Source organism: Styela clava, chromosome 13, assembly GCF_964204865.1.
Source record: "Styela clava chromosome 13, kaStyClav1.hap1.2, whole genome shotgun sequence".
NCBI lineage: Eukaryota > Metazoa > Chordata > Ascidiacea > Stolidobranchia > Styelidae > Styela > Styela clava.
The window spans coordinates 1,866,897-1,886,279 of NC_135262.1; the positions used below are offsets into that span (position 1 = coordinate 1,866,897).

The following is a 19,383-nucleotide window of genomic DNA, read 5'->3' on the forward strand; positions in this document are numbered from 1 at the left end:
CCAAATCGCTGATGTTCCTGTCAAAACGCAGCTATTTTTAATTCTGATGACGCCATCAAACAAATCCCATGGGGTCCGCAGAAGTTTCTGGAATAAATAAAAGTGCTTGTAGTGACAACAATAATCTTTAACCCTGAAAATGTCAGAACAATAATTGGCCCTGTAGCTAAGGAGAAAAGCGATATTTTTCACAAGAAAAATACTAACAACAATATAACGAGAATATCGGTCGGAGACCGAAGTCTTACCGAGATTCATGGACTCTATAGTGACACCGCATGTCCCATCACTAATTAATTAATAACTCGCTAATTATACGACATAATTCATCCAAAATCAATAGGCTTCTGATCGGAGATATGATGAATGCACATGCAGAATTTGGAGCAGATTCAACCTCGCCTTTTTGAGATATTGTGTTCATCTAACAGACAGACAAATACCTATCTACATACTTACCGATCTTAAGATCGATAAGTAGTAACAAAACCATCCATAGGTCACTTTGTGCACGATATTACCTTAAAATATTCCAGGCCAACACATGTAAGCACAAACGCATTCATTTCATACTCATTTTATTTTAAAAATAAAAACACCATTTTATTTGGCGTCATTATTACAATGCAATAATAATACTAAATATGCAAACACACAATACAATGGTCTAACATAGACAACAGCTATAAAACGAGAATCATCAAATTTCATGTCCAAGTCATGATTCCTCCAGAATAAGTCGAGATTATTTTTCCAACTAGTAAAAATCGCGTCTCGCGTAGTTTTATACCACAATGACTAGTGTAACAATTTTTGCACATGTCACCCTCACCCGACTACGCCATCCAAAACTACGTCAATATGAGAGAGATCGAATAAGTTCGTTTTCGTCGACGCAGATGCCATTTCGGGTGATTCGTAGCTATTTTATATGATGTGATTGTGACGTCGTAGTGACATAATTTTTGAATGACGTAGTCAAATCGGGGTTAGGAATGACATGTGCAAAAATTGTTTTGCCACGCCCAGTAAAATATATTGTGGTACGAAATTAGACGAGACTCTAAAATTTAATCGTACACAAATTATAAGAAAAAAGTTTACACAGTATTACTGGGTAAAGCAAGTCGTGGGAGAACCAAGACTGGTTATTAAGCAGCGACATTCGAGGTTCTGTTGCTTTGGAAAACTGTCAAGCCACAAGCTGAAATGCATATTCAAAAGTTTGACAAAATTAGGCCTAAAAATTGTTGGCGTTTAAAGGTCATCGGAAACGTTAAAATATTCTAAAGCATTATGTGTACCAGGTTAGGGTTAGGCCATATTTTTATGGCAATTTTCCTTATTTTGATTCTATTACGAGTTCAGGAACCGTCTGTATTAGCCAAGTTAATATACCCCCGCCCATATGTAAAGTAGGTGGACAAAATTAGTTACCACCATATTGGTACACATACTTCTGGAGCGCCCTTTCCATAAACAAGAGCTCGGCAAGATTTTGAAAATTGTTTTCAAACTGGATAGTCATAAAATATTGTGGGACATCTTGCAAATTATAATTCATTCAAATTCCATGTTGATTGAAACGAATGTGTGCTATGATTCCAATCATGCCCAAAAAACAAGTGATAATACAGCTCGTTTTTTTTTCAAAAAAAGACAAAATTTAAAAAGTAAAAATAACAAATTAATTCAATAATAAAACGAGGTTAGCATTTTCACAGCTGAAGAACTTTTAGGTTTTTAGTAATAAAGCAGTGTGTTATAGTTTCTGACACCAAATATTGAAGATTTTTTCCTGTTGTAAAGTATGCTAATTAAGAGGACGGAGGGGCCTTTGCATCGAAAAGCCCTGCCATAATATTTCCCAATACAAACAGGCCTGCTCAGGAGCATAGCCAGAGGCTCGGAACTCCTCCCTTTTGAAATTAAAAAAAAAAACATTTTTTTGTATTATACTTAGCAATTTTTCATAGATTGAAACGCTTTTTAGACCCTTGAGACTTAGAAAACCTATGTTTTCCGGCCTTCCTGGCTACGCCATTAGGCCTGCTTCTCGCAAAAATTAAAAAAAAAAAGTTTTTATGATGCCTTTTGCTCCAAACAAGGCTTCCTACAAAAAGCCACTGATATTGAACGATATGTTGAAAAGTTATTTTTTATCATGAAGAATATTCAGTAGCAACACAGCTAGACACCCTGACAAGATAAATTTTTGTTTCATTTCTTCCAAAATACAGCAATTTAAAATGTAGTGAAGCCATGGTTTGCACGAAATTAGCATTTTTTATGATGTCTTACACTCAAAGATAAAATGAACTCCAATGTAGCATTTTGTAAAATCAACTATATTAAAAAGAATACATCTATGTACCATCATGCATGCAGATGAAATACCAGTAATTTTAAAAGTGAAAACTGTTTTTTGATGAAACTAATAAAAATACATTATCACAAAGAATACAAGTGTAATAGATAGGGTAAGATACATATAGTGTGAAAAAATTTAACTATTAAAAATTACAATAAAGTTCTATAAGCAGCAAAGATCATATCATTTCATCAAAACTGACAAAACTCTGCTGATATCAAGCTGACCCAACATCATGTTTTTCCCAAGAGAAAAAAATAAAGTCCATTTCGTTTCAAATAGAGAAAATTTTAGAATTGAATAGGGTAAAGTTAATATTTTCAACTGATTTTTTGTTTTCCTAAACATTTGTTGACTTGCGGGTTAAATTTTAGCGCTCAAACGGCGAACGAAACCAAAACCTGCCCTCTAGTGGATCATAAAACAACCACCTAAAAATTATACAAAGTCATCTACTTAAATAGGATGTATACACTTGCCGACATTGTAAAATATACAAATAAAAATAATAAATAAACAAAACCATCACAGTTAAGAGATTAATAATAGGACACAGCTTTTCATTAATTAAGCGTCTAGTTAATTGATATACAGCAGTAAAGTTCATGAACTGTGTGACTAAGAGTAACGACCAAGGAAGTTTTTTCAAAAAAATTGCTTTTCAATCTTATCCAATAATATTAAGCGTTGGGTTTTTAGCCTCTCGTAGAGAGTGATTGAAATCGTATAAGGATAATTAATGCTTACGATACTATCTGTATAAAAACACATTTCATTCTCATTGGTTGTAGAATAACTCTCTTTAAATCAGGGTTTCCCAGACTGGGGTTCAAGGACCTCCAGGGGTCTGTGCTGCATGACCGCAACAATATGAAAAGGGTCTTATACATATACAAATAGAGCAGGGGTTCCCAAGCTTTTTTCAGGACGACCCCAAAGACAACTTTCAAGTGTCCAGTGCGACCCCAGGTCAATATATATATTTTTCATGAACCTTTAGAGCTTCTTTCACTGGACTATTGAGTTTGGTCATGTGATGGTATTAAGTAAAATAAGCTAAAACCAAACAGTGATGTCACAATATTCACCTACATTTTCTATAGCATAAGCATATAGCGATGCATATGGGCCTGTTTTACATTAAGCCATGGTTCAAACTGCTAAATTTAACATGGTTTGTCAAATCTTAGATGAGTTGTACATCCATCCTCTACCATAACTCAGCGACCCCACCAACCCCATGACCTGTTTGCGACCCTACCTAATTATCACCCCGACCCAAATTTGGGTCGCGCCCCTTGGTTTGGGAACCCCTGAAATAGATCATAATCCTATCGGATTGCCTTCAGCCTACCAGTATTTAACGTTAGTATGTATTGATTCAGTCTTTCATGAGTTTTATTTCATCAAAGAAACATTATCCTTCCTCGTGGGTTAGGAACAGAAATTGACACGGCTTAGGATGGGGCGTCCAGTCCGTCAAAAATAAGATTTACAAACAGTGGTTCGCGGCCCAGAGAGTTTGGGAAACCTTGATTTAGTATAATCTGTGAAACGATGATTCGGAAATAAATTACACTCCATAAAATTTAAAATGTCCGCATATATATGTTGTTTATATGTATCGCTTTTGAACGAGCATTATTTAAATTTGCACATCCTTGGTTCTCGAATGCATTCACTATGGGCACTATTATATTATTATGATGTAACATTTCATTTTATGACTTCATATTTTCCTTTATGATGTCACATTTTGCTTTATGACATCATGTTTATGAATTATGACATCACTTTCACATCAAAATCTACCGATGTCCACCATTTACCATGGTTTTAACCTTTGTTGATGTTGTGGGGGTGGGGAATCCCCCTCCTCATCTTCTTCATCTTCCTCCTCGCTCCCGTATTCATCTTCTGTGTATTCTTCATCCTCGTCGTCGTATTCTTCCTGGTCTTCATATTCTTGGTGTTGCCCTAAATGAAATTATGAAATTTAAATGGGAACACTGTATTTATCTGAGTGGAATAATTGAAGGAAATTCTTTTTAAATATGGCTCAATCATATCACAATGGTTGAGATGTGCTAGTAGGTAAGTTGTTCAGCTTTTCACATCTTAGACTTTGATAGTGGACGAAACCATCTCTCGGTTATATGGACCACCGTACACTAGCACAGGACTCAACTGGCGGACCGCGGTCCGAATCCGGACCTTTCGAGTATTGGATTTGGACCGCACCTAATTATTTATTTTGGATCATTAGCCCCACTTTTTGAATTTCCCATTATAAAATGACTTTCATAGTTTTGTATATATATATACGAAAAGAACTATAACACCATAATAAACAATTTTAATTTGCTACTAATCATTAGTCGGTCGAGGAAGTGCTCGTTTAAGGATGCCGAAATATCATTTCTGTAAAGACCGGACCCAAATATTCTTGAAGTTTTGTTTGCGGACCTTCGATAAAAATAGTTGAGTATCCCTGCACCAGCGGATGTTTTCGCGCCCTACAATGGGGGCGTAGACAATTTTTTGAGGGAATGCGAAGCTAATTAAAAAAAAAAAGATTTGAGCTTGCCTGCCTTATTTTGGATATTTACGCTCCTTCCACATATTTTCAACATTCGAATAAAAAATGCTTTTGCCCTACTATCTGTTATTTGTATTTAAAAAATATGAGAAGCACTGATCTCGTTATTCATGCCCATGCAATGGAAACCGTGGCATGAAGTACATTCCTGACCTTCTTAGCACAATGAGACAATGTTAATGATATTATACGAGACTTATTTTAGCATATTTTATTCCAGGGCTTCCAAAACTTTTGAAGTTGTGACCCCTTTCAATAAATTACTATTTTCCGCAACCCCTGTTAACGTTTGAAATCTTTAAACAGTTAGATGCGAGCGTGTCGTTTCTTGGGTCTTATGATCAAAGTCGGTATTGTTATGCAGGCACGCCGTTTTTCTGCTCTAATGTATTCTTTCGAAATCATGAGATTTATGTTTGGCACTAGTTTTGATAATTGTGTTTTCAAATCAAAAGTCTAAAAAAATACAATAGATGCAGTACTTTGTGTAATATTGTTGTACTCTTTGTCGCCCCCTAAAATTTGTTGAGCGCCCACTTGCGGGGTCGCGACCCCCAGTTTGGGAAACCCTGATTTATTCAACTACCTCGTGGTCTTGTTGGATCATGAGACATCGGTGTTGTATCTTGTCTTTGGGGTGTCGTGTATAAGTCTCCTAATGGTCCTGGAAACAGCGAAGGATTAGTAACTGTTTTTTATTTATTTCATGTGTATGAATGCCTTATATCGATTCTTGCATGATGGAAATAAATATCTATATCTGTATCTGAAATATCCGGCATAGAACACAGTAGTACAGGGGTTTCATTGATTGTGCCCTCATTCATAAGGCTTTTAGCATGTTGTTCGCAATATGATTAAGTCGTCTTAACTATAGGTTGTTGACTTTCCTCTCCTCCCAGATAAATAGGAAATCCGTATCCTATTCATACATATTAGAATTAGATTTCTTACCTTGCTGGTATTGCTGGGGTTGTTGTTGTTGTTGAGCGTTCAAATCCATTCCAGCTGTTTGTCGGACGAGATCAAGTCTGACTTGGGCTTGAGTTGGACGGAGAGAGTTTCGGAACAACTGAGACATGAGAAAAAAACATTATTGTGGGTGCCCTCTCCTGGCCCGCGAGTATCTTTCCGTTTCCAATTCTGGCCCCTGGTCAATCAACTTTAGGAACCACTAGAGCAGGGGTTCCCAAACCAGGGGTCGCGACCTCAAATTGGGTCGGAGTGAGAAGTAGGTAGGGTCATGAACAGGTCATGGGGGCGCTGAGGTATGGTAGAGGATGGATGTACAAAACATCTAAGATTTGACAAACCGTGTTAAATTTAGCAGTTTGTACCATGGCTTACTGTAAAACAGGTCCATAGGCATCGCTCTATGCTTATGCTATACGAAAATGTAGGTGCTCATTGTGACATCACAGTTTGGTTTTAGCTTATTTCACTCAATACCACAACATGACCAAACTCAAAAGTCCAGTGAAAGAAGCTCTAAAGTTTCGTAAAAAAATATATATATTGACCTGGGGTCGCACTGGACACTTGAAAGTTGTCCTTGGGGTCATCCTGAAAAAGCTTGGGACCCCTGCACTAGAGTAAAGTATTTAATAAAATGCATCTACTCACCACAAGATGATCATCGAGACTCATCTTTTCCAAGTCGTTGTAGCACATTGTGAATCTCTCGAGAGCTTTGGCGTGAAATAACATCTCAATTTGAACAAAATCCAACAAAATTTTCTAAAAAAATATAAAAACAGTTTTAAAAACATTCTTAGATTCAAAAAACGTGCAAAAATGATTATAATATTTGGTTTTGGCCTCCTAAATCATCCAGAAATCCGTAAAATTTGTCGCAACTTGGCTCAGTTGTTATTTAGGGGGTCCAAACTAGAGCTGAGATCTGAAGCCCAACCCGACTCGAAATTGTGGCCTGAAATGTCAATCATTATGTTTAGATCGGGCTTCTCTATCGCTGACTTTTTTTTAAATGAGGCGTTTTGGCCACGAGAAACTGCAAAAAACAGAAGTTGCCTCATCAACACATACTGTACTGAACTTTTTCGATGACAATTAAATGAACTCCTAAATAAAATATGAAATTTCGGGTTTGGGCCTGCAAATCCAGTTAATTAGACAGGCTGATTCGGGTTTAATGCCCACGGGCCTGGGGGGTCGGGATGAAATTTTTGGGCCCGATCTTACCTCTGGTCCAAACGCGTCGATTTATTGAGGGTATGATAAATTGAATAGACATGACTAAATCAGAAAGGTTCCTTTCATTCAAGTGATATCTAATTTGTTCAGAACTGAGAATAACTCAATATGTTTCACCAACTCTTTTCATTTCAGTGGGTGGCAGTCAAACTAGGATAAGATGCATGGACTCGATGGTGGAAGAAGGTGTAACCGCCCAGTACAGGAACCAGCCTGAATTTTGTTCAGAAATGGGTGCTCCCGAAGTATTCGTACCAAGATGGCGCACAACCTGAACATAGTATGTGTACCAGGTTAGGGTTGTTCAGGTTGTGCGTCATCTTGGTACAAATACTTCCGGAGCGCCCAGAAATGAGTCTCTTTTACACCTGAGTAATTCTTGTGATCTAGCTTTGAGCAAGATCAGAGAAAAAACAAAATTTTTCTTCCAACCTTAATATCTGTGACTCGCTTCGACTCAAAAGTATCGATAGTTTCTTCAAGATTCTTCGTGCTGCGTTCCACATCGATTGTAGCTCGTTGAAGTTCAGTTTCAGCTCGAGTCTGAGATGTGGGAGTCAAAGAAAAATTCAGTACAAAATGAAACCATTCCAACACGGAACGCTGAAGCAGTGCTCCAGTTATAGGTGCAATGGACAAGTAATGGTTAACATGTAAAGCGAGGGTACAGGTAAAGCTGTGCGAAAGAGAGTTGAGATGGTTCGGAAATCATTATCGCTGCTTTTAAAAAAAAATGAGCTATAATTAAAACACTTCCTAAAAAGAAGATGATTTTTCTGTTGCAAAAAATATATACAATTCACGATTGGTAATATCCTGTTGAATACTTGTACAATTTTACAAAGGCGTTCACAGTCCAAAAACACACATAACGCTGAGGAAATCAGGTGAACTCGAAAATCTTCAAAGGTTTGAGAATTGAATTTTCGTGGTATTAATCTATAATAAAAACAATGAGCCAAAGATTTGGGTCTGTCAAAAATAAAGTTGACCACACTAGATTGTCTGTATGAAGGATACAATCTGTTGTCTATCACTCGGTGCTTTATTCCGGTAGGAATCCAACTGCTTATGTTTTTGCACGACTCGTCCACGAGACTTCATTGTGTTGTTGAGGTCAGTCTGTAACAAGAATGTGAAAGGTGTTACATTGACTCACTGGCTGTTTTATCGTGCCAAGCGTTAGAAATGAACTTGCAATTGAGCTCCTGAATATCCTGTTCGAATCCTATGTAAGATGATTATATGATTATTACTTATCGATCTCGATCGGAAAGTATGTTGATAGGTATTTGCCTGTTTGTTCATTTCACTTTCGTATGTTACGTGATATCTCATGAAAGCGAGGTTGAATCTGCTCCAAATTTTGCATGTGCATTCATCATAACTCAGACCAGAAGCCCATTGATTTTAGATGAATTATGACGTATAGTTAGGGAGTTAGTGATGGGACACGCGGTGTCGCTATTGAGTCAGAGCGAAGGAATCGAAACAGCAAGATCGATAAGTTGGCGGTCTCAGATCGCTATTCAGTATTTATCATGAGGGGCTTGATGGACTGCTTACTGCCATAAGATGAGACGTCTTTACTCTCCCTCCAAGATGAATATCAAAATCCTGTTCCTATAGTGAACGTGAAAAAACCATGGACAATATGATACCTTAAGTTGCTGAATAAATGGCGCTCCAGAAGTGTGTGTACTAATATGGAAGTAACTAATTTTGTTCGCCTACTTTACATCAAGTTGTGTAAAGGAACTGAAAACCAATGGGCAGGGGGTATATTCACTTGGCTAATACAGACAGTCCCCGAACTCGTAATAGAACTAAAATAAGTAAAATATGAATAAAATTAGGAGCATACTGTAACAATTAGTAGCCCGATATCTCTCTACCAAGCAGATATTTTGAATGCTGAGCGGGACCACCTATCCATATCTATTAAGACTATTCCTATATACATAGAATCATATAGAAATAGACCAATTTGGCATGAGCTGCGAATCTGCGATATATCAGAAATTTCAAGACAAATACAATAGAACTATACAATTAAATTGGTGATTATAAAAAATAGCAGGGTAATAGAAAATATTTTTACCAGAGTCAGCGTTCAACAATATTGAATAAATGATTGCTTACAGATAATCCCTATTGATTTTGGCTTACCATTAGCCAGCAACCAGCAATATATTTAAACTAGTAATGCACATGAAGAGATAGGATATTGTACAATTTTCATTTTCAATGGTTGGCATTTAATGCCCTATACCACAATATGTTCTCAAAGTGCTTCATAAGGAGCCACAGCGCTCTGTGGGAGAAACCTGGGGGCTATCTGTTTACTTATTAAAATACCGACTTTGCTAATTTCGTAACTGTTCAAAAAAGCAATAAACCTAACAGCAATAATGAAATATTTTTTAAATACGAAGCAGAAAGATATCCGAGTCATTAAATAAAGTTATTTTAATTTACTCAGCAACATTAATCGGTAAGTAACAATAACAATGTGGTTTTTTGTTTCTATTTTGATAAATTCATTGTGAGCTCCTTGAATATTAGTCAAGCTCTACACATGCTCCATAACACCAAAAGGTTGATAACCCCTTTCCTAAACTACAAACATACACCATATAGAAAATCCAAAAACTAATCTAATCTTAATCTAATATTATCATTTCAAAATTTGATACTTTAAGCTTTTGACATCTGACGTTCATACAAAAAATAGAATTCAATAAATTATTGCATGTCAGTGACTGCCTGTATGAAGCCACGTTCAGAGAGAAATACATGTAAAAACATCAAATAAAAAAGCACATGCGACTTTGTTTAACTTTTCACAATAATTCTGTTAACTCCTCTATTTCAAAACATCTTAAATGAAATATAAAGAGTTCAATAAATCGGAAATATTTGAGAGTTGTTGGAAGCAAAAACATGAAATGTTATTATTGATAATTATTTCAGTTTGCATCACATTAGTTGAGTTGTTGGGCACAAAATGAGTCAATTTTTGTCGATACTGACACCTTCACAACGGCCGATATTGCATATATCGCTAAATCTGTACCTTTTTAATAAAGATATCATTATGAACAAGTACTATCATGATTCATTCTATAAACATACCTGAGTGTGTTTACATGAAGATTTGTATTGGCTTAATGGTTGAATGACTTTTCCATCCATTCTGTCAATCTGAGAAAGCAAAAACTGTGATTAGGTGCCTTTGTAAACAGGATGGATTAGTTCAGGGGTTCTCAACCTGGGGTTCCCGAGAAGATTTCAGGGGGTACTTGGATGGCAGTCGAGTTTTTGTGTGTTGCTGTTTTTTAATATCTTTTATTACTACCAGAGGAAAATGCGTGTCGATTGAAACTGGATGCCAATTGAAACATAGATTTTCCCTGATCTTGCGTTGTTGTGATTGTGACGTAAACAATGTGAAATTCACGGCTTTGCAGGAAAACTGAAAATTACAAATACAGTGTGCTGCAAGTCAATAAATTGTTGTTTCAACAATGTGTTAGTCAAAATATCACAACTTTGTTCGGTGTCAGATTACCGGGGTTCGCGTTGATTGTTTCGTGAGTCGGGGGGTACTTGACAGAAAAAAGGTTGAGAACCCCTGGATTAGTTGTTAAAACATTGGACTTAACTATCTTGTTGTCGCAGGTTACACACATCGTGTTCAATCGCCATGCCAACTTCCTCCCCAAAGATAAAAAAAAAAAAAATTTTTTTCTTCAAAAATAGTAGCTCATACTTATCAGTGCCTCCTCCGGAAAGTATTGTATAAAAGTAACAATCAGCAATGCAATTACGACATTTGCAACTATCATTTTCGACCCAGAAGAAAAATAAAGTAAAAGCTGAATTATCTGTGGGAGGATTTTTTCAAGAAAAATTTACTAAAAGCAAGGCCATGTACACTCACTCAGAAGTAAAAAAAAAACTCGAAGAAAGCTCAGCTGTTCCACCTTCTAAGAGAGGGGGTGTTTATTGGGAATAGGGCAGGGGAGAGCCCTCAATATGGAAAACTAAAAACCGTTTATTTAGAACAGCTGCAAAAAAAACATACTGAATTATGGTGGCACATAACACTTCGAGTAGTTGAAGTGAATATGATTAGGTCAAACACAATATCATGTAGAAGTGCACATAATTGAAGTGGCGTTCCAGAAGTATGTGTACCGATATGGAGGTAACTAATATTGTTTGCCTATTTTATATTAAGTTGTGTACAGGGACAAACGTATGGGCAATTCACTTGGCTAACACAGACAGTCCCCGAACTCGTAATAGAACTAAAATAAGGAAAATCGGATTAAAAAGATGGCCTAACCTTACCCTGGTACATATACTACGGGAGTAACCATCAAAAGTTTAATAAGTGTTCAAGTTTGTAGAAAAATGATTTCAGCCCAAAGATTTTTTTTGTCTTTGGAAGCTCGAAACCAAAATCTTTTTTGGAGAGAAACAATAAACAACAATAGTACCCAGTCCAATAGTAATAAAAAAAATCAATCCTCTGGACTAGTGGTTTCCAAAGACTGAAGGCCAAAACTGAAGGATAATCGCAGACCAGGAGAGAGGTGCGCCTGCAAAGAGCTGATACCGGTACCGGTATGTATAATCAAGATACCAAATTGTCAAGATACCGAACTGAATTGTTACTATTATATCTAGGACACAAAAAGAAAAAAACGAAATATGTTAAACTATTTTACTCAAGTTCGGCAGGCCATATTGGATTGGTTTAGGAACCATTTGAACAGTACTAAATTTGTTTTACCTGAGAATCAGGATTACAAATGTAAAACTCACCAAAGCTTGCCTGTAGTCCTGGACAGCAGAGATATGTTCCGCGAATTGAGTTAGTGTTACTTTCAATGGTCCTGGCTCAGTGTTGGCGTAATTCAGCATAAACTGGTAAAAAAAAATGAAATTCGTAAAAAGATATGAAATTTATGTTAAGTTTTATACTTTTCCTCCTAGGTAATCTGAAAAAAATGTTCTCAAAGATAACACAGGTTTACACAAACAACTATTTGTTTGAGTTGGAAGATTATTTTCACAAAATTTGGTAATTAAACAAATTTAATTAAAGTTGACTAAACTTTATCCTGAGTCAGCGATCGGCAACCTGCATCTCTTTGTTCACGAGCTGTGGTTGCCGAGAATCAAAGTGGCTACTGGCTACATCAGTTTATTTTAAAATAGTGGGGATTCAATGAAAATCATAAAGAGAGCATAATTTTTTTTTGAAATCAGCAAAATCGAATGCCATGGATATCAGATAGAATTGGGCAATGTATAAAGAAAGAGTATAAAAAGTCTAAATACGAAGTATAAAGTATAAAAAGTCTAAATACGAAAGTGAATCATTGAGTATTGAAAGAGCAATGTGTTTTTTTATCAGCAAAAGCAAAATCAGCTCTCTGATAAAATTTGAAAAAATAAAAAAACATTTTCATTTCCAATTACTATAAATTCGGAAGCCTTTGGATAAATAGTTACAAAAAAAAACTATTTGTCCCAGCAAACTGCAAAACAGTGCTGGCTACTTAAACAGAGCATTGTTTGTAGGATAAGTGTAAATATGGCATAAATAAGTGTAAATCGGTGCGGCGGTGTGGCTCAACGGGCTAAGCGTTAGGAATACGCTCGCCACCGCACCTCTAATTACTCTGCGTGGGTTCGCAGGTTCGAATCCCATGCAGGGATGGTTATGTGCGAGAGGATTGCTGGACTCCTCGCCGTCGCTGGGTGGTTCACGTAACCGCTGGTCGGTTACGGCTTCCTCCACCACCAAGTCCATGCTTCCGAAAACAAACAATACAGTAAAACTAATCCCATACCCGACTTGGAATGGTAACCGGACGAGAGGCCGTGGTTCGCCATATGGATAAGTCGTCTTATCGGCTTTCCTCTCCCCCGGGATAAATATGTAAATCATATCCATATATATATATATATCATGTTTTGTATAGAAAATATTATACTGGTAGTTGTCATGGAATTCAGTTGTTTAGGCTCATTACTTTTTACTAAGCGCACATGCTTGATTTGAGCAATTCAAAAAAATTCTATGTCAACAATCCCACCTTTGCCATTTCATCAAATTTATCTCTCAATCTGCTGCTTCTTCTGTTCACAGCTCCCATTTGTCCACAGATTGTCCCAAAATTCTTCTCTACTTTGGTAACAGCTTCGCGAATAAATTTCGTTTGATTGTCCCTAGAAGATATGATATCAAATTATTATGAAGACAAAGGCAGGCAACCGGACGAGAGGTCGTGATTTGCCACGACTAAGCCTTCATACGGGATTCCATTGGAATAAACATGTTAATCCTCATTATGACTATTTGTTATGCATTCCCATAAGAAAGCCAGGATATCAAAATGTTTTACTTTTCCAAAGCTGTGCTTTCAGGAATCATTGAAAACTTAGTGCCTACCTTGCTCTCGCTTCAGGAGTCTGCGCCGCAGAGTTCTTCGACCGATTCATCATGAATTGCTAGTTTCGATAAAAATAATTTAAAATATATAATATAGAATCTAACAAAAATAACATTTTTATTAACAAACATGAACATCAAATCATAGTCTACTTAGTACTGTTCCTAATATGCACAAAAGAAAAGCAGTGAAGTGGAAATAGCAGCACTGACACTTGCTTATTAGGACAAGGTCGTTCTGCCCTGGTTGCTTCAATGGTTTCTGGTTGTTAAAAAGCCAGAATGGATTAAAAGTCTGACCAAATACTGTATTTTGTAAAATACTTCAATATAGGCGTGTTTGAATATGTACAATTTTGCTAGGAAGGGTTCCCAACTATTTAGATAATAAAATCTGAACTTGTTAGGGTTAGCCCCCAATTTGAAACAACATTGCATTCAGAGTAAAAACCGAAAAATTCACATTCAAACCTTGCACTCGGTATTACACATTTCCAAAACCGGGAACCAAATAAGCATCTAATTAGATTCTTGGTAAATTAAGACGAATCTTTTGCTAGCCTTATGCATGGTGATCAGAACAAATTTAAATCACATTGCAGTAATAGTGAAAATAAAATAAAATTACGAATTCATTTTTGTTACCAATATTAAACACTTTCTGAACCAGATATCAGAGAAATGTCTACAATTTATAAATGTTAGCTCATTAGAAGATTTTGGGATAAATCTTGTACTGGGCCGATGACATTTTACAACAGTCAGATAAGCAACACAAGGTTAAAGGCTTTGAAATAAAATTATACAAAAAGGCTAATATTTCAACATAACTTGACATGCACAAAGTACTACAATAATTTGTGTACGGTATCTAATAAATCCCCCCATACCCAGAGCAGAGTGTAATGAATTGATGCTGAATCAAAAAAGAATTCTAGTTCTTGTAAAAATAATAGTTCCTTTCATTCCTTTAATTAGGGATTCAATAATCAATAATAGGTCTTTAAACCAAGAGTCAAAGGACATCAGCAATTCTGGAGATTTTTCATATTGCCCAGGCTATGTTGCTTTTTACTATTTTCATTGTCTTAAAGTATTTGTTGAATTCAACATCAAAATACGATACCATAATACAAAAATTTGAAGCTTATATAGGAGTAATGTACCGTCCCCTGGGCCCAATATCTTCTCAAAATACAGTCATTTTGATGAATAATCCTAGTTCATCATCTTTTTAGCACAGTCCAATTTACATTGCATTATTTTATCTAGATCCGACCACATTAACATTTGTTTTTGATTCTGATCGTGATTTTCACGAACTTGCTTCTGAGATTCACGAAGTGCTTTTGCTCTATTTTCTTGCTCTTGTATCTTTTTATTGTAAATCTCTCGATAGGATTTCTGTTTATCTGCTCCAGTCGCGGACATGTACGTCCGTAATTCCTTATTTGCTCGTTCTAATTGGACTTCGATAATTTTATTCATGCTTTTCAAGTAAAAATATCGGCTCTCCGTTTCTGAGCAGAATTCTCGTAATCCTGTAACTGTCTGTTCCAATTGAGCACGGTTTGACTCAAGCCCGGCAAGAACTCCATCGTAATGCCCCTTTTTCTCAGTCCATTCCTGCATCAATTCCTGGTTCTTTTGACGTAAAGGTCGTAGTTCACGGATCTGCGGGGCAAGGTCAGATTTCTTGTCTTGGATGATTGAATTAAGACGTTTTACGGCATCTGACATGTCATCTAAAGTACGATGTTTTGCGTCATCAAGTTCACTTTTCATCGACGATACTTTTTCCAAGTCATCTTGGGTATCACGAAAACCTGAAACTCCACTTTTAAGTTCTCGAGTGCGGAGAGTTTTTTGCGCATCTTCGTGTTTTTGTTTTAGAAGCTGTTCAGTGCGAGAGAGAACACCATGCTCTGCTCTAAGGTCTGATAACTCTTGTCTGGACTTTTTGTAATTGTTACTTTTTCCACGTAACTTTGAAACATAATTTTTAAACGCTTCTCCACGGAGAACTTCTCCCCCCATTTCAGTAAGCTGTTGTCTCTTTTTTTTAACATCACTTTCCAGTTTTTGAAACTCTTCTTGCGTTTCTTGCAATGATTCCGACACAGTCTCTTTCTTATGTTGTAGGATCGAAGCTTGTTGGCGATACATTGTCAAATTATCTTTCGCTGGGTAATTTTTGACCATTCGTTGTTCGACAAGACTGTTGATATTATTTTTCATGTCTTGAATATCTGATTCAATCCTGTCCAGATCGTTTTGCGTGATCGCAGGCTCCAATGCAACTTGTTGTAAACTCTGTAAAAACTTTTTCCGACTTTTCATTTCTTTCGGTAACTTTTCATCGATTAAATATTTATTGACACGGTTGTCTTCTTCCATTCTCCCAATTATCGATTCGGGGTTTGCGTTCGAGCCAGCCTGTCGTGCGTCTTGGAGACTCTGTCTAGCGTTCTGTAATCTTTGTTCGCTGAGTTGTAACTGACGTCGTTGTTGTTGTATTTTTAACTTCAAATCATCTGCTCGTTCTTTTTCTTTACGCATGTTTTGTGCAGTGGATAATGCTTCGCTAAGATTTGGAAATGTTTCAACTTTTTTACGAAGTCGAGTTACACGTTTTGAAAGGTTTTCTTTCTCTTCTTCCATGGTGGTAATATCGCTGCGGATTTCACCGGTACCATGACTTTGTTTTTTCAGATCAACGTACTCCTTGTGGCAGTTCAGAAAATGATCTTGAAGTTCTTCGTACCGATGCCAAGCCTCTTGCATTTGTGCATCCGAAAAATCTTGAACAAATTCAGGAGGAAGCTGTAACTTCACCAAAAACTTTGCTAAGTAGGCACGAGTTTTCAGTGAATCCAGATTTGTCAGGAGATAAAATAGAATTGGGCAATAAACTTCCTTTTCCCCCAATACAATTCCTTGTCGAAAACTTGAAACATCGGCATTTGGAGGCGGTGAATATTTCAGATTTTTCAAAGCATTCAAAATTCGACCTGCTCTAGCGTCCGGAGCTTCTTCCCGTATATCCCCTGCATGTCTGCTGTCAATATGGGCTAAAATATCATTCATCAACTGAATAAGCTGCTCAGATCCAAGCGAATGAAACGCAATCGCACTAAGTTCCTTCTCAAAGGGCTTCTTATTCAATATTTCAACAATTTTCTTCACTTGATCATTCATTTTTGTTGTTAATTTCCAAAATTACACATAGAAACTTCACAATTTGTGGACGCTATTCTGAGAAAAACAAGAACGCGTCAACGAGAAACGTTCAGGAATGCAGGTTGCTAACAAACATAGAACGCGGTCAAGGGTCACTGAACAGCTATAATAAATAATTCAGAGTCTTCGATGCACAACGGTGCTTAAATGAAGCGGTTAATAAGGACAGTGGAAGTTTCCGCCGGGCATCGATTTCCTGGTTTATTTCCGTAACCATAAACAATCAGCAACAAGTTCACAATACAGTAACGTGAAAATTGCAATTTTTGAACCGCTTAGAAACTAAGTTAGTTCAAATAAATATTCCGCAGGCTGAAAGACAAGTCGGCTAAAATGGGTATGTCCGCCATGTTCATACTGAAATAGCTATGTTCCTACCAAAATGGCTATGTCCCCACTAAAATGGCTATGCCCGCTATATTCCTACTAAAATGGGTATGTCCCTACTAAAATGGCTATGTCCGCCATGTCCATATTAAAATGGCTATATGTATGCTATGTCTTTACTAAAATGGCTATGTCCGCCATGTTCATACTGAAATGGCTATATGTCCCCGCTATGTCTTTACTAAAATGGCTATGCTCGCTATGTATGTATGTATGTTTATTCGTCTCGTAAAAGCAATATAAAAGAGTAAGTAATTATAAATACTGAAGACGGGATGTATGCACAAGACCATATTGGCCTAAAACACAAATGTGCGGCATGCACCCCTTTTGATATATGTTCCTACTAAAAGGGGTATGTCCCTACTAAAATGGCTATGTCCGCCATGTCCATACTAAAATGGCTATATGTCCGCTATGTGTTTACTAAAATGCAGTGGCAGCGCGTGGTCATTTTGACAACCGGGGCAAGCTACTGCGGGACCAAGTCACCCCCATCTACGGGGACAGGATGAGCGCTGTAAGTTCTCCCATCATTTCATGAGTATAAAAACCATTCCATCGGTAACAACCAATCGGCAAAAGCGACAATTTTTAACGATAAGAAAGTGTCTTTAAAACCGGTCCAAGTCAAGGGATTAATATATATAGACATTGTTTTTGAAACCTCTTTCAAAAGGAAAGGCAATATTTACCCAGATAAATACAATGACATATTAACAGAAACTTCGGGAAAGCAGACAAAACCTAAAATAAGGTTTAAAACGTTACTACGAAGAAAGAAAAGATAATGCAAAGATAAGGACATGCGTCGCTCACTCATAGATATATATGCTGCTAGACTTCTACTGCTTGAACATATATGCAACACGCCGCGGTTTCTTGGAAGCAAAATGCTCAATAACACGCTGATTAAAGTCATGCATCCCAGAAATAACGTCTCTGTGAATGGATAAAACAGCCAAGGAATTTAATCTATCTTGCTTCATTGTGTTTCTGAGATACGTTTTAATACGCTTCAGCGTGCTGAATGTTCGCTCTGCGTCGGCGGAAGAAATAGGCGTCGTCAAAACGATGTCCAGAAATTTTGCAGACGCCGCAATGGGAGTTACTAGAGTGTTATCTATGAGGAACCCATAGAGCGCGCAAGTTGATGTGATGTTCAAAAAAGTTTGATTGGTGTATATACATCGCAATTCATTTTCCAATTTACCCACGTTTATCATGGGGTAAAATTTGGAGACAGTAGCCAACAAATGGATGGGAAATTGACGTGCAATTTTGAAAAATTTTTGGGGTTCATCAAAGAGAACGCGGCAAGGTGTTCAGTGCGCAGACGATCGCCTATTTGATTCACCAGAATGTCACAGCATTCCTTTGCAGACAAATGCAAACGCTGCGTTGTTTGCCCGCGGCGTAAAGAAGCACTCCATGTGTCGTCGTATATTATTGTTTCCCGGATACGAGATACAGCATCGCAGAAGTCTGAAATACACGACTGCACAGACGCTCCATCCATTAGCCTTGACTGCAATGCGCCGTATAATACATCCACGTGATAGAATATTGTGGAGAAAAAATGAAAACTCACCATCTTCTAGCAGACGCTTTAGACCTGCCGCCTCCCTCACAGAGCGTTCGTCCCAAACCGGAGAGCTCTGAATGCCATTGAAACATTCAATGAGCTCAGACCTAATTTCGGACACGCCCTGCACCACGCGTGATTGGAAGTTCCAACGTGTTGGTGCACAAGCTGGGAGACGGCGGCTACATATCTGGCGAAGGAGGTCAGAGCGCTTCGGCGAAACGGAAAAAAATGAATAAAAACCCCGAAACATTTGCAAAAAATATACGGACGAGAGGGGTATCAAGAAACATATTTTTAATAACGAGGTTAAATTGGTGTGCATAACAATGTAAAAAATGCGCATGAGGAAAATCCAGTGGCGGCGCGTCAATAGGGCCAACCGGGGCAATTTTTCGGTATAATAAAAAATATTCGAAAAATACCTCAATATCGGTTGCATAAGTTTGAGCTATCAATTTTGACTTCGCGTTGTAAGGCTGTAACACTTCTTTCAGTACAGCCGATATCCCGCAAGC

General features: G+C 37.3%; 2 protein-coding genes across 2 annotated transcripts; both read right to left on the bottom strand.

Annotated features, from left to right (window-relative positions):
- Positions 1-561: 561 nt before the first annotated feature.
- Positions 562-13,817, bottom strand: LOC120332288 (CBY1-interacting BAR domain-containing protein 1-A-like). Its single transcript, XM_039399501.2, has 10 exons — positions 13,654-13,817; positions 13,298-13,430; positions 12,018-12,119; positions 10,320-10,388; positions 8,205-8,306; positions 7,617-7,727; positions 6,594-6,707; positions 5,925-6,042; positions 5,557-5,634; positions 562-4,348 (listed from the first exon to the last, which is right to left on the bottom strand). The coding sequence occupies exons 1-10, from the start codon at positions 13,704-13,706 to the stop codon at positions 4,197-4,199; spliced, it is 1,032 nt and encodes a 343-aa protein (XP_039255435.2). The 5' UTR covers positions 13,707-13,817; the 3' UTR covers positions 562-4,196.
- Positions 13,753-16,978, bottom strand: LOC120332287 (intraflagellar transport protein 81 homolog). The gene has a single exon (XM_039399500.2). It carries the CDS (start codon positions 16,849-16,851, stop codon positions 14,872-14,874), a length of 1,980 nt encoding a protein of 659 aa, XP_039255434.1. The 5' UTR covers positions 16,852-16,978; the 3' UTR covers positions 13,753-14,871.
- Between the last annotated feature and the right edge of the window lie 2,405 nt (positions 16,979-19,383).